Source organism: Nerophis lumbriciformis, linkage group LG29, assembly GCF_033978685.3.
Source record: "Nerophis lumbriciformis linkage group LG29, RoL_Nlum_v2.1, whole genome shotgun sequence".
Taxonomy (NCBI): Eukaryota; Metazoa; Chordata; class Actinopteri; order Syngnathiformes; family Syngnathidae; genus Nerophis; species Nerophis lumbriciformis.
In genome coordinates this window covers 29,370,780-29,384,729 of record NC_084576.2, presented here as the reverse complement: position 1 = coordinate 29,384,729, position 13,950 = coordinate 29,370,780, and the positions used below count along the sequence as shown (strand labels likewise).

The 13,950-nt window shown below is 35.3% G+C and overlaps 1 protein-coding gene across 1 annotated transcript in view; it reads left to right on the top strand.

The window, feature by feature from the left end:
- Positions 1-9,939, top strand: part of LOC133571979 (DENN domain-containing protein 5B-like) — an 84,475-nt gene extending 74,536 nt beyond the window's left edge. The window contains exon 21 of the mRNA XM_061924556.2: positions 4,958-9,939. Within this exon, the coding sequence (XP_061780540.1) occupies positions 4,958-5,141 (184 nt within the window). The 3' untranslated portion in view covers positions 5,142-9,939. The remainder of the gene's footprint in view (positions 1-4,957) is intronic.
- Positions 9,940-13,950: the final 4,011 nt, after the last annotated feature.

The following is a 13,950-nucleotide window of genomic DNA, read 5'->3' as shown; positions in this document are numbered from 1 at the left end:
TGTACTGTACATATGCTGTACTGTTTACATGTTTTATACCCATAAAATACTTGCATATATGATAATGAAGTACATATACTGTACTGTTTACATGTTGAAGTACCTTTTTATACCCATAAGATAGTTACATATTTGATAATAAAGTACCTGTTTACATATTTTATACCCGTAAGATAGTTACATATTTGATAATTAAGTACCTACAGTATTGTTTACATGTTTTACATCCATAAAATACTTGCATCTATGATAATGAAGTACATATACTGTACTGTTTACATGTTGAAGTACCTTTTATATCCATAAGATAGTTACATATTTGATAATAAACTACCTACAGTACTGTTTACATGTTTTGTACCCATAAAATACTTGCATATATGATAATGAAGTACATATACTGTACTGTTTTCATTTTGAAGTACCTTTTATACTCATAAGATAGTTACATGTTTGATACTAAAGTACCTACAGCATTGTTTACATGTTCTGTACTCATAAAATACTTGCATCTATGATAATGAAGTACATGTACTGTACTGTTTACATGTTTTGTACCCATAAAATACTTACATATATGATAATGAAGTACATATACTGTACTGTTTACATGTTTTGTACCCATAAAATACTTACATATATGATAATGAAGTACATATACTGTACTGTTTACATATTGAAGTACCTTTTATACCCATAGGATAGTTACATATTTGATCATAAAGTACATACAGTTTTGTTTACATGTTTTATACCCATAAAATACTTACATATATAATAATTAAGTACATATACTGTATTGTTTACATGTTGAAGTACCTTTTATACCCATAAGATAGTTACATATTTGATAATACACTACCTACAGTATTGTTTACATGTTTTATACCCATAAAATATTTACATACATAATAATGAAGTACATATACTTTACTTTTACATGTTGAAGTACCTTTTATATCCATAAGATAGTTACATATTTGATAATAAAGTACCTACAGTACTGTTTACATGTTTGATACCCATAAGATAGTTACATATTTGATCATAAAGTACCTACAGTATTGTTTACATGTTTTTTACTCATAAAATACTTACATATACGATTATGAAGTACATATACTGTACTGTTTACATGTTGAAGTACCTTTTATATCCATAATATAGTTACATATTTGATAATAAACTACCTACAGTATTGTTTACATGTTTTATACCCATAAAATACTTACATATATAATAATGAAGTACATATACTGTACAGCTTACATGTTTTGTACCCATAAAATACTTGCATATATGATAATGAAGTACATATACTGTACTGTTTACATGTTGAAGTACCTTTTATACCCATAAGATAGTTACATATTTGATAATAAAGTACCTACAGTATTGTTTACCTGTTTTATACCCATAAGAGAGTTACATATATGATAATAAAGTACCTACAGTACTGTTTACATGTTTTGTACCCATAAAATACTTGCATATATGATAATGAAGTACATATACTGTACTGTTTACATGTTGAAGTACCTTTTATATCCATAAGATAGTTACATATTTGATCATAAAGTACCTACAGTATTGTTTACATGTTTTATACCCATAAAATACGAACATATATGATAATGAAGTACCGTATTTTTCGGAGTAGAAGTCGCACCTGCCGAAAATGCATAACAAAGAAGGGAAAAAACATATATAAGTCGCACAGGAGCCCGGCCAAACTATGAAAAAAACTGTGACTTATAGTCCGAAAAATACGGTACATATACTGTGCTGTTTACATGTTTTATTCCCATAAAATAGTTACATATTTGATCATAAAGTACCTACAGTACTGTTTAAATGTTTTATACCCATAAGATAGTTACATATATGATATTGAAGTACATATACTGTACTGTTTTCATGTTGAAGTACCTTTTATATCCATAAGATAGTTACATATTTGATCATAAAGTACCTACAGTATTGTTTACATGTTTTGTACCCATAAAATACTTACATATATGATAATGAAGTACATATACTGTACTGTTTACATGTTGAAGTACCCTTTATACCCATAAAATAGTTACATATTTGATAATAAAGTACCCACAGTACCGTTTACATGTTTTATACCCATTAAATAGATAGATAGATAGATAGTACTTTATTGATTATACTTGCATATATGATAATGAAGTACCGTACATATACTGTACTGTTTACTTGTTGAAGTACCTTTTTAAACCCATAAAATAATTACACATTTCATTATTAAGTACCAACAGTACTGTTTACATGTTTTATACCCATAAAATACTTACATATGTGATAATAAAGTACATATACTGTACTGTTTACAGGTTGAAGTACCCTTTATACCCATAAGAGAGTTACATATTTGATAATAAAGTACCTACAGTACTGTTTACATGTTTTGTACCCATAAAATACTTGCATATATGATAATGAAGTACTTATACTGTACTGTTTACATGTTTTATACCCATAAGAGAGTTACATATTTGATAATAAAGTACCTACAGTACGGTTTACATGTTTTATACCCATAAGAGAGTTACATATATGATGATTAAGTACATGTACTGTACTGTTTACATGTTTTATACCCATAAGATAGTTACATATTTGATACTAAAGTACCTACAGTACGGTTTACATGTTTTATACCCATAAAATACTTGCATCTATGAAAATAAAGTACATAAACTGTACTGTTTACATGTTGAAGTACCATTTATACCCATAAGATAGTTACATATTTGATACTAAACTACCTACAGTATTGTTTACATGTTTTATACCCATAAGATAGTTACATATTTGATGCTAAACAGTACTGTTTACATGTTTTGTACCCATATAATACTTGCATATATGATAATGAAGTACATATACTGTACTGTTTTCATGTTGAAGTACCTTTTATATCCATAAAATAGTTACATATTTGATAATAAAGTACCTACAGTACGGTTTACATCTTTTATACCCATAAAATACTTGCATCTATGAAAATAAAATACATAAACTGTACTGTTTACATGTTGAAGTACCATTTATACCCATAAGATAGTTACATATTTGATAATAAACTACCTACAGTATTGTTTACATGTTTTATACCCATAAGATAGTTACATATTTGATAATAAAGTACCTACAGTACTGTTTACATGTTTTATACCCATAAGAGAGTTACAAATATGATGATTAAGTACATATACTGTACTGTTTATATGTTGAAGTATCCTTTATACCCATAAAATAGTTACATATTTGATAATAAAATACCCACACTATTGTTTACATATTTTATACCCATTAAAATACTTACATATATGATAATAAAGTACATATACTGTACTGTTTACATGTTGAAGTAAAGCCCTGGTCTGGTCTACACGTACCTCTTATGTGTGGATGCCATCTGCTGGTCACACCTATCATTACACCATGTACCAAATAAAATAGCTTCCAGGTCGGTAAGCACAACCAGAATTATTCCGTACATAAGGCGCACCGGGTTATAAGGCGCACTGTCCATTTTAGAGAAAATTAAAGGCTTTTAAGTGCGCCTTCTAGTTAAGTAAATTGTCTGACTTTAATTAAAGTATTTTAAGTGCGCCTTCTAGTTAAGTAAATTGTCTGACTTTAATTAAAGGATTTTAAGTGCGCCTTCTAGTTAAGTAAATTGTCTGACTTTAATTAAAGTATTTTAAGTGCGCCTTCTAGTTAAGTAAATTGTCTGACTTTAATTAAAGGATTTTAAGTGCGCGTTCTAGTTAAGTAAATTGTCTGACTTTAATTAAAGGATTTTAAGTGCGCCTTCTAGTTAAGTAAATTGTCTGACTTTAATTAAAGGATTATAAGTGCGCCTTCTAGTTAAGTAAATTGTCTGACTTTAATTAAAGGATTATAAGTGCGCCTTCTAGTTAAGTAAATTGTCTGACTTTAATTAAAGTATTTTAAGTGCGCCTTCTAGTTAAGTAAATTGTCTGACTTTAATTAAAGGATTTTAAGTGCGCGTTCTAGTTAAGTAAATTGTCTGACTTTAATTAAAGGATTATAAGTGCGCCTTCTAGTTAAGTAAATTGTCTGACTTTAATTAAAGGATTTTAAGTGCGCCTTCTAGTTAAGTAAATTGTCTGACTTTAATTAAAGGATTTTAAGTGCGCCTTCTAGTTAAGTAAATTGTCTGACTTTAATTAAAGGATTTTAAGTGCGCCTTCTAGTTAAGTAAATTGTCTGACTTTAATTAAAGGATTTTAAGTGCGCCTTCTAGTTAAGTAAATTGTCTGACTTTAATTAAAGGATTTTAAGTGCGCCTTCTAGTTAAGTAAATTGTCTGACTTTAATTAAAGGATTTTAAGTGCGCGTTCTAGTTAAGTAAATTGTCTGACTTTAATTAAAGGATTTTAAGTGCGCCTTCTAGTTAAGTAAATTGTCTGACTTTAATTAAAGGATTTTAAGTGCGCCTTCTAGTTAAGTAAATTGTCTGACTTTAATTAAAGGATTTTAAGTGCGCCTTCTAGTTAAGTAAATTGTCTGACTTTAATTAAAGGATTTTAAGTGCGCCTTCTAGTTAAGTAAATTGTCTGACTTTAATTAAAGGATTTTAAGTGCGCGTTCTAGTTAAGTAAATTGTCTGACTTTAATTAAAGGATTTTAAGTGCGCCTTCTAGTTAAGTAAATTGTCTGACTTTAATTAAAGGATTTTAAGTGCGCCTTCTAGTTAAGTAAATTGTCTGACTTTAATTAAAGGATTTTAAGTGCGCCTTCTAGTTAAGTAAATTGTCTGACTTTAATTAAAGGATTTTAAGTGCGCGTTCTAGTTAAGTAAATTGTCTGACTTTAATTAAAGGATTATAAGTGCGCCTTCTAGTTAAGTAAATTGTCTGACTTCTTAAGAATGTTTTGTTTGTCATCGTCCTCTTAGGGACCGACTCCTCTCCCAGTGGCTCCCCCTGCTGGCCGAGTGTCCCCTGACGGCGCGCACCTACGAAGACGGCGCTCTGATGCGGGACCGCTCCGCCATGCACTCGCTCTCCCGCATCCTGCACACGCTCAACGAGTTCACCGTCACGCTGGAAAGCTCCCTGGTCAAAGGTGTGGCACTCTGACCCCGCCCCCCCACACCCCCCCAACGGGGATGCGGGTGGAACTCTGGTGTGCTGTAACATAACGCTCCAAACCTTTGGCCTTGTTCCCTGACGTCAATGTCATCACACTTGTATTTGCTCCAGGAAGTAGTCCTTTGTGTCATTTCACTGTGGGGAAAAAAAAACAAACAACAAAACACCCGAGACTGCGGTCACATTGTTTGTTTTCCTAGCTTGTGTACGCTAAAACCAGTAGGGGGTGTGGCGGCTTAGCAGCCTGGACGTTTACCGGTACATCTTAGGGACATCAATGCACTTGTAGTATGTACAGACCCCAAAAAGCAGTGAAGTTGTCACGTTGTGTAAATGGTAAAGAAAAAGAGAATACAAAGATTTGCAAATTAACTTATATTCAATTGAATAGACTGCAAAGACAAGATATTTACTGTTCCAATTTAATTTTTATTGCAAATAATCATGAACTTAGAATTTAATGGCAGCAACACATTGCAAAAAAGGCATTTTTACCACTGTGTTACATGGCCTTTCCTTTTAACAACACTCAGTAAAGGTTTGGGAACTGAGGAGACACATTTTTGAAGTGGAATTCTTTCCTATTCTTGCTTGATGTACAGCTTAAGTTGTTCAACAGTCTCCCTTCTCATATTTTAGCCTTCATAATGCACCAATGGGAGACAGGTCTGGACTACAGGCAGGCCAGTCTAGTACCCACACTCTTCTACTATAAAGCCACGCTGTTGTAACACGTGGCTTGGCATCGTCTTGCTGAAATAAGCAGGGGCGTCCATGATAACGTCGCTTGGATGGCAACATATGTTGCTCCAAAAGCTGTATGTACCTTTCAGCATTAATGGTGCCTTCACAGATGTGTAAGTTACCCATGTCTTGGGCACTAATACACCCCCATACCATCACACATGCTGCCTTTTACACTTTGCGCCTAGAACAATCCGGATGGTTCTTTCCCTCTTTGGACGTCCACAGTTTCCAAAAACAATTTGAAATGTGGACTCGTCAGACCACAGAACACTTTTCCACTTTGCATCAGTCCATCTTAGATGAGCTCCGGCCCCAGCGAAGCCGGCAGCGTTTCTGGGTGTTGTTGATAAATAGTAGTAGTAGAGTTTTAACTTGCACTTCCAGATGTAGCAACCAACTGTAGTTCCCGACAGTGGTTTTATGAAGTGTTCCTGAGCCCATGTGGTGATATCCTTTACACGCTGATGTCGCTTTTTGATGCAGTACCGCCTGAGGGAGTGAAAGTCCGTAATATCATCGCTTACGGGATTTCTCCAGATTCTCTGAACCTTTTTGATGATATTACGGAGCGTAGATGGTGAAATCCCTAAATTCCTTACAATAGCTGGTCCGGAGGACACGAAGTCCACAGTTTCCCCCCAAAATTTGAAATGTGGACTCGTCAGACCACAGAACACTTTTCCACTTTGCATCAGTCCATATTAGATGAGCTCAGGTCCAGCGAAGTGTTTCTGGGTGTTGTTGATAAATGGCTTTGGCTTTGCATAGTAGAGTTTTAACTTGCTCTTACAGATGTAGCGACCAACTGTAGTTACTGACTCGTTTTCTGAAGTGTTCCTGAGCCCATGTGGTGATATCCTTTACACACCGATGTCGCTTTTTGATGCAGTACCGCCTGAGGGATCCAAGGTCCGTAATATCATGGCTTACGTGCAGTGATTTCTCCACATTCTCTGAACCTTTTTGATGATATTACGGAGCGTAGATGGTGAAATCCCTAAATTCCTTGCAATAGCTGGTTGAGAAATGTTCTTAAACAACTTGCTGGGTGTTGTTGATAAATGGCTTTCGCTTTGCATAGTAGAGTTTTAACTTGCTCTTACAGATGTAGCGACCAACTGTAGTAACTGACTTGTTTTCTGAAGTGTTCCTGAGCCCATGTGGTGATATCCTTTACACACCAATGTCGCTTTTTGATGCAGTACCGCCTGAGGGATCCAAGGTCCGTAATATCATGGCTTACGTGCAGTGATTTCTCCACATTCTCTGAACCTTTTTGATGATATTACGGAGCGTAGATGGTGAAATCCCTAAATTCCTTGCAATAGCTGGTTGAGAAATGTTCTTAAACAACTTGCTGGGTGTTGTTGATAAATGGCTTTCGCTTTGCATAGTAGAGTTTTAACTTGCTCTTACAGATGTAGCGACCAACTGTAGTAACTGACTCGTTTTCTGAAGTGTTCCTGAGCCCATGTGGTGATATCCTTTACACACCAATGTCGCTTTTTGATGCAGTACCGCCTGAGGGATCCAAGGTCCGTAATATCATGGCTTACGTGCAGTGATTTCTCCACATTCTCTGAACCTTTTTGATGATATTACGGAGCGTAGATGGTGAAAGCCCTAAATTCCTTGCAATAGCTGGTTGAGAAATGTTCTTAAACAACTTGCTGGGTGTTGTTGATAAATGGCTTTCGCTTTGCATAGTAGAGTTTTAACTTGCTCTTACAGATGTAGCGACCAACTGTAGTAACTGACTAGTTTTCTGAAGTGTTCCTGAGCCCATGTGGTGATATCCTTTACACACCGATGTCGCTTTTTGATGCAGAATTGTCCGAGGGATCCAAGGTCCGTAATATCATGGCTTACGTGCAGTGATTTCTCCAGATTCTCTGAACCCTTTGATGACATTACGGAGCGTAGATGGTGAAATCCCTAAATTCCTTGCAATAGCTGGTTGAGAAATGTTCTCAAACAACTTGCTGGGTGTTGTTGATGAATGGCTTTCGCTTTGCATAGTAGAGTTTTAACTTGCTCTTACAGATGTAGCGACCAACTGTAGTTACTGACTAGTTTTCTGAAGTGTTCCTGAGCCCATGTGGTGATATCCTTTACACACCGATGTCGCTTTTTGATGCAGTACCGCCTGAGGGATCCACGGTCCGTAATATCATGGCTTACGTGCAGTGATTTCTCCACATTCTCTGAACCTTTTTGATGACATTACGGAGCGTAGATGGTGAAATCCCTAAATTCCTTGCAATAGCTGGTTGAGAAATGTTCTTAAACAACTTGCTGGGTGTTGTTGATAAATGGCTTTGGCTTTGCATAGTAGAGTTTTAACTTGCTCTTACAGATGTAGCGACCAACTATAGTAACTGACTAGTTTTCTGAAGTGTTCCTGAGCCCATGTGGTGATATCCTTTACACACCGATGTCGCTTTTTGATGCAGAATTGTCCGAGGGATCCAAGGTCCGTAATATCATCGCTTACGTGCAGTGATTTCTCCACATTCTCTGAACCTTTTTGATGACATTACGGAGCGTAGATGGTGAAATCCCTAAATTCCTTGCAATAGCTGGTTGCGAAATGTTCTTAAACAACTTGCTGGGTGTTGTTGATAAATGGCTTTGGCTTTGCATAGTAGAGTTTTAACTTGCTCTTACAGATGTAGCGACCAACTGTAGTAACTGACTAGTTTTCTGAAGTGTTCCTGAGCCCATGTGGTGATATCCTTTACACACCGATGTCGCTTTTTGATGCAGTACCGCCCGAGGGATCCAAGGTCCGTAATATTATCGCTTACGTGCAGTGATTTCTCCACATTCTCTGAACCTTTTTGATGATATTACGGAGCGTAGATGGTGAAATCCCTAAATTCCTTGCAATAGCTGGTTGAGAAATGTTCTTAAACAACTTGCTGGGTGTTGTTGATAAATGGCTTTCGCTTTGCATAGTAGAGTTTTAACTTGCTCTTACAGATGTAGCGGCCAACTGTAGTAACTGACTAGTTTTCTGAAGTGTTCCTGAGCCCATGTGGTGATATCCTTTACACACCGATGTCGCTTTTTGATGCAGAATCACTTACGTGCAGTGATTTCTCCAGATTTTCTGAACCTTTTGATGATATTACGGAGCGTAGATGGTGAAATCCCTAAATTCCTTGCAATAGCTGGTTGAGAAATGTTGTTATTAAACAATTTGCTCACGCATTTGTAGACAAAGTGGTGACCCTCGCCCCGTCCTTGTTTGTGAACGACTGAGCATTTCATGGAAGCTGCTTTTTATACCCAATCATGGCACCCACCTGTTCCCAATTAGCCCGTTCACCTGTGGGATGTTCCAAATAAGTCTTTGACGAGCATTCCTCAACTTTCTCAGTCTTTTTTGCCACTTGTGCCAGCTCTTTTGAAACATCAAATTCCAAATTTGCTAATATTTGCAAAAAAATAACTAAGTTATTTACCATTTACACAACGTGACAACTTCACTGCTTTTTGGGGTTTGTAGTACCAAACCAAGTGGAGTCGTGTCGTTACTCAAAAGATCAGAACCAAGTCTAGAATGTTCCTAAACTGTACGAGTCAAGTTGTAGTCTACCTTTTTAACGTGATGAACCGCTTCTTGCACGCTCTTTAACCCCCCCGGAGGAAACACACGCATGGCCAAATCTCTTAGTTTAATGTCTCCTCGCTCCACTGGATGTCCACTCTAATGGACAAAGACTCTGCTGATACCTGCCATGCTTTCACGTGTAAATATCTCCTCTGATCTCCGTGTCGTGGCATCTGCTCCAGGTTAAACGGCTCCCTCGTTAGTTGTGGATGTCGTCTCTTCAAAAACCAGTAAAGTATTGGCTGGATGTGGCGTTTACACCGCGAAGGAAACGCCCGTCTTTCTCCTGCACTGCACGATATGTAACCCCGCCTCTTGGTGTTATCATTCGGACACGGACGGACTAGAGAGAGCAATAATAATAATAATGGTTATTTATTATGACAAATGTGCTGTCACATATTAAAGTTAATAATGAAATAAGCGGAAATGTCTTGTTTTTTTTTGTTTTTTCTTTTATGCTCACCTGTGGACTTGCAGCGCTCCTTCAGTCCAGTATTAAACGTGTTTTACCGCATCTTCCGGACTATAGGGCGCACCAGATTATAAGGCGCATTGAATATTTTTAAGAGTTCTTTCTTTATCAATAGGCATGTTTAAAGCAGCTAATATTTTCCCATTTGTTGACTTTGTACTTGTATCGTATGTGTTTCACCTTGAAGGCGCTGGAATGTGTTTTGGGAGTATATTGTACTCCCTTGAGAACAATAAGGCTGTAGTTCTTTCTGGGCGGTAGAGGGCTGTTTTCATACTAAATAAGATGACTCTTTCCCTTTGATTTTCAGACCGCTTCCAGATGCCGCTATTAACGCATTGTAAGGGCTGGTCTCCTAAATACAGAGCCCCTAAGGGGACATGGGGGAGAATTTTTTTTAAATAATTTTTATTTATTTAAAAAAAAAAAATTTAAAACATCGTGCGCACGAGAAACTTTTTATAAAGTTATAAAAAATAAAAAAAAATTTTTTTTTTTAGACATGTTTCTGTCTAAAATACATGTTTTTTTAGACATGTATCTTTTATAAAGTTATAAAAAAAATATTTTTTTTAAATTTTTTTTAGACATGTATCTCGTGCGCACGAGAAACTTTTTATAAAGTTATAAAAAAAATATATATATATTTTTGTTTGTTTTTAGACATGTTTCTCGTGCGCATGAGATACATGTCTAAAAAAAAAAGTTTAATTTTAAATTTTTTTAGAAAAAGTTTCTCGTGCGCACGAGAAACATGTCTAAAAACAAAAAACACTTTTTTTTTATAACTTTAGAAAAAGTTTATTGTGCACACAAGATACATGTCTAAAAAAACAAATAAAAACATTGTGAAGAAAAAAAACAAATTATTAAAAAAAAAAATTCCCCCATGTCCCTTTAGGGGCTCCGTACCTAAAGCTTTAGTAAAACTTTTTTTTTTTTTTTTTTTTTTTTTTCCCATTTATTTATTTATTTCAGGCAATGACATAAAAAATAATAACAAAAAAAGTACAAAGTTGACAATATATAATATAAAGTAATATAGTGCAAAACTTGGTAATATTGCTATTCTGTCTTGGTGGTCCTTCTTACTCAACATATATGACCAGTGTCTTTTATTCCCTGAGAGGAAGACCGGTCCGACGCAACAGGAGTCATATTATTATAATTTTTTTCTAAATGTAAAAGACTTCCTTGTGGTCTACATAACATGTAATGGTGGTTCTTTGGTCAAAAAGTTGCATAGATTATATTTTACAGATCATCTTCAAGCCGCTTTCTGACAGTCGCTTCAGGGATGCGCCGTTTTGACTACAAAGGCGGACGCGGGCAATTTTTCAGGATTTATGCAGATCCCAAATACCGATCAGCAGGTACCAGAAGGTAAGAAAAGTTGCTTTTGCATAATATTGTGAAACAAAACGCCATATAATGTCTTACCTTTTACACACACACCATAATAATACTGTAAAATCAAAGGTTGATGTTTTTGAAGGGCATTACTTTGAATGAAAAATGACTTATTTTTACAGTAAAATTCTGATGACAGCTGTCAGGTTGTTTTTTTTTACTGTGAACTCTACGGTCGTTTTTACAGCGCATTACTGTAAATGTAAACAGTACCACTTTTATTTTGACAGCAAAATAGCTGAAGTTAAACTGAAATCCTGGAATTTCTTTTTGAATTGTTGAAGTATATTCCCATACAGGCTGAATATTTAGAAGTTGGAATAGTTTCAATAAGATGAAAAATTTGGGAATTGTTGAACGTTGAAGAATGTTCCATTGATTTCAATGGGAATTTCCCAAAAATGTGGGAATTTCGGGGAAGGCGGGAATTTTTTTGAAAATGGTAAAAAACTTGAATGTTCTGAATGAGTTGAAATGGTTGGTGTTGGAATTTTTCAAATCTGTCGAGAAATGTTGAAATTGTAACATGTTGAATTGAGAAATGATATTACAGAATTCCTGGAATTTCAGGAAAATCTGGAATTTTTCCAGTTCTAAAAACAACTTTGTTTTTCGTCCTGATTAAGAGGAATGTTTTGATGGCGCAACGGCTGAAGTGTGTTAAAATGTGGAAGGAGTAGTCGCCAGAAAAAAGGGTGGAAATAGGGCTTTGGAAAACCAGGAATTCTGGAAAATCCTGCAATTTGTTTTAACTTTAAAAAAAAAGTAGTTTGAATTTCCAGGATGGCGGAATATGTTGAAGGTGGAATGGTTTGAATCGGGTGAAAAATGTGGGGATTGTGGAACTTTGAAATTTCATGGAATTTTGGGAAAAGCAGGATTTTTTGGGGAAAATATTAAAATACTTGAATGTTCTGAATGAGTTGAAATGGTTAGTGTTGGAATTTTTCAAATTGGTCGAGAAATGTTTGAAGTATTAACATGTTGAATTGAGAAATGGTATTACAGAATTCCTGGAATTTCAGGAAAACTGGGAATTTTTCTAGTTATGGTATGAATCGGTTGAAAATGTGGAAGTTCGAAAAATGTCCCGGAAAACATGGAATTCTGAAAAATCTGTGAATTTGTCAAGGGAAAGCCTGTGATTCCCGAATAGGCTGAACAGTTTGAAGTTGGAACAGTTTGAATCGGGTGAAAAATGTGGGAATTATGGAATTTTGGGAAAAGCGGAAATTTTTTTGGGGAAAATGTTAAAATATTTGAATGTTCTGAATGAGTTGAAATGGTTGGTGTTGGAATTTTTGAAATCGGTCGAAAAATGTTTGAAGTAGTATTATTTTTAATTGAGAAATGGTATTACGGAATTCTGGAATTTCAGGAAAACAGTTCAAAAAACAACTTTGTTTTTTGGTATATGAATCGGCTGCAAAATGTGGAAATGGTAGAAGTTTGAAAAAAGGCCACTTCATTTAGAATGGGGAAAAATGTCCCGGAATTCTGGGAATTTTTGGTTGAACAGTTTGAAGTTGGAATGGTTTGAATCGGGTGAAAAATGTGGGATTTGTGGAACTTTGAAGTTTCATGGAATTTTGGGAAAAGCGGGAATTTTTGGGGGAATATTTTAAAATACTTGAATGTTCTGAATGAGTTGTAATTTTTCAAATCGGTGGAGAAATGTTGAAGTAGTAACATGTTGAATTGAGAAATGGTATTACGGAACTCCTGGAATTTCAGGAAAAGCGGGAATTTTTCCAGTTCAAAAAACAACTTTGTTTTTTTGTATGAATTGGTTGAAAATGTGGAAATGGTGGCCAATACATTGTGAATGGGAAAAATGTCCTGGAAAACCTGGACTTCGGGGAAACCCTGCGATTCCCGAATAGGCTGAACAGTTTGAAGTTGGAATGGTTTGAATCGGGTGAAAAATGTGGGAATTGTGGAACTTTGAAATTTCATGGAAATTTGGGAAAAGTGGGAATTTTTGGGGAAAATGTTAAAATACTTGAATGTTCTGAATGAGTTGAAATGGTTGGTGTTGGAATTTTTCAAATCGGTCGAGAAATATTGAAGTTGAATTGAGAAATGGTATTATGGAATTTCAGGAAAACCGGGAATTTTTCCAGATCCAAAAACAACTTTGTTTTTTGTCCTGATTAAGAGGAATGTTTTGACGGTGGAGCGGTTGAAATGCGTTGAAAAATGTGGAAGGAGTAGTCGACAGAAAAAAGGTATAATGGTATAAATCGGTTGAAAAATGTGGGAATGGTGCAACTTTGAAGAATGTCCTATTGATTTCAATGTGAATTTCCCATAAATGTGGGAATTTTGGGTAAGGCAGAATTTTTTTGGAAAATGGTAAAAAACGTGTATGTTCTGAATGAGTTGAAATGGTTAGTGTTGGAATTTTTCAAATCGGTCGAAAAATGTTTGAAGTAGTAACATTTTTAATTGAGAAATGGTATTACAGAATTCCTGGAATTTCAGGAAAACTGGGAATTTTTCTAGTTCAAAAAACAACTTTGTTTTTTGGTATGAATCGGTTGAAAATG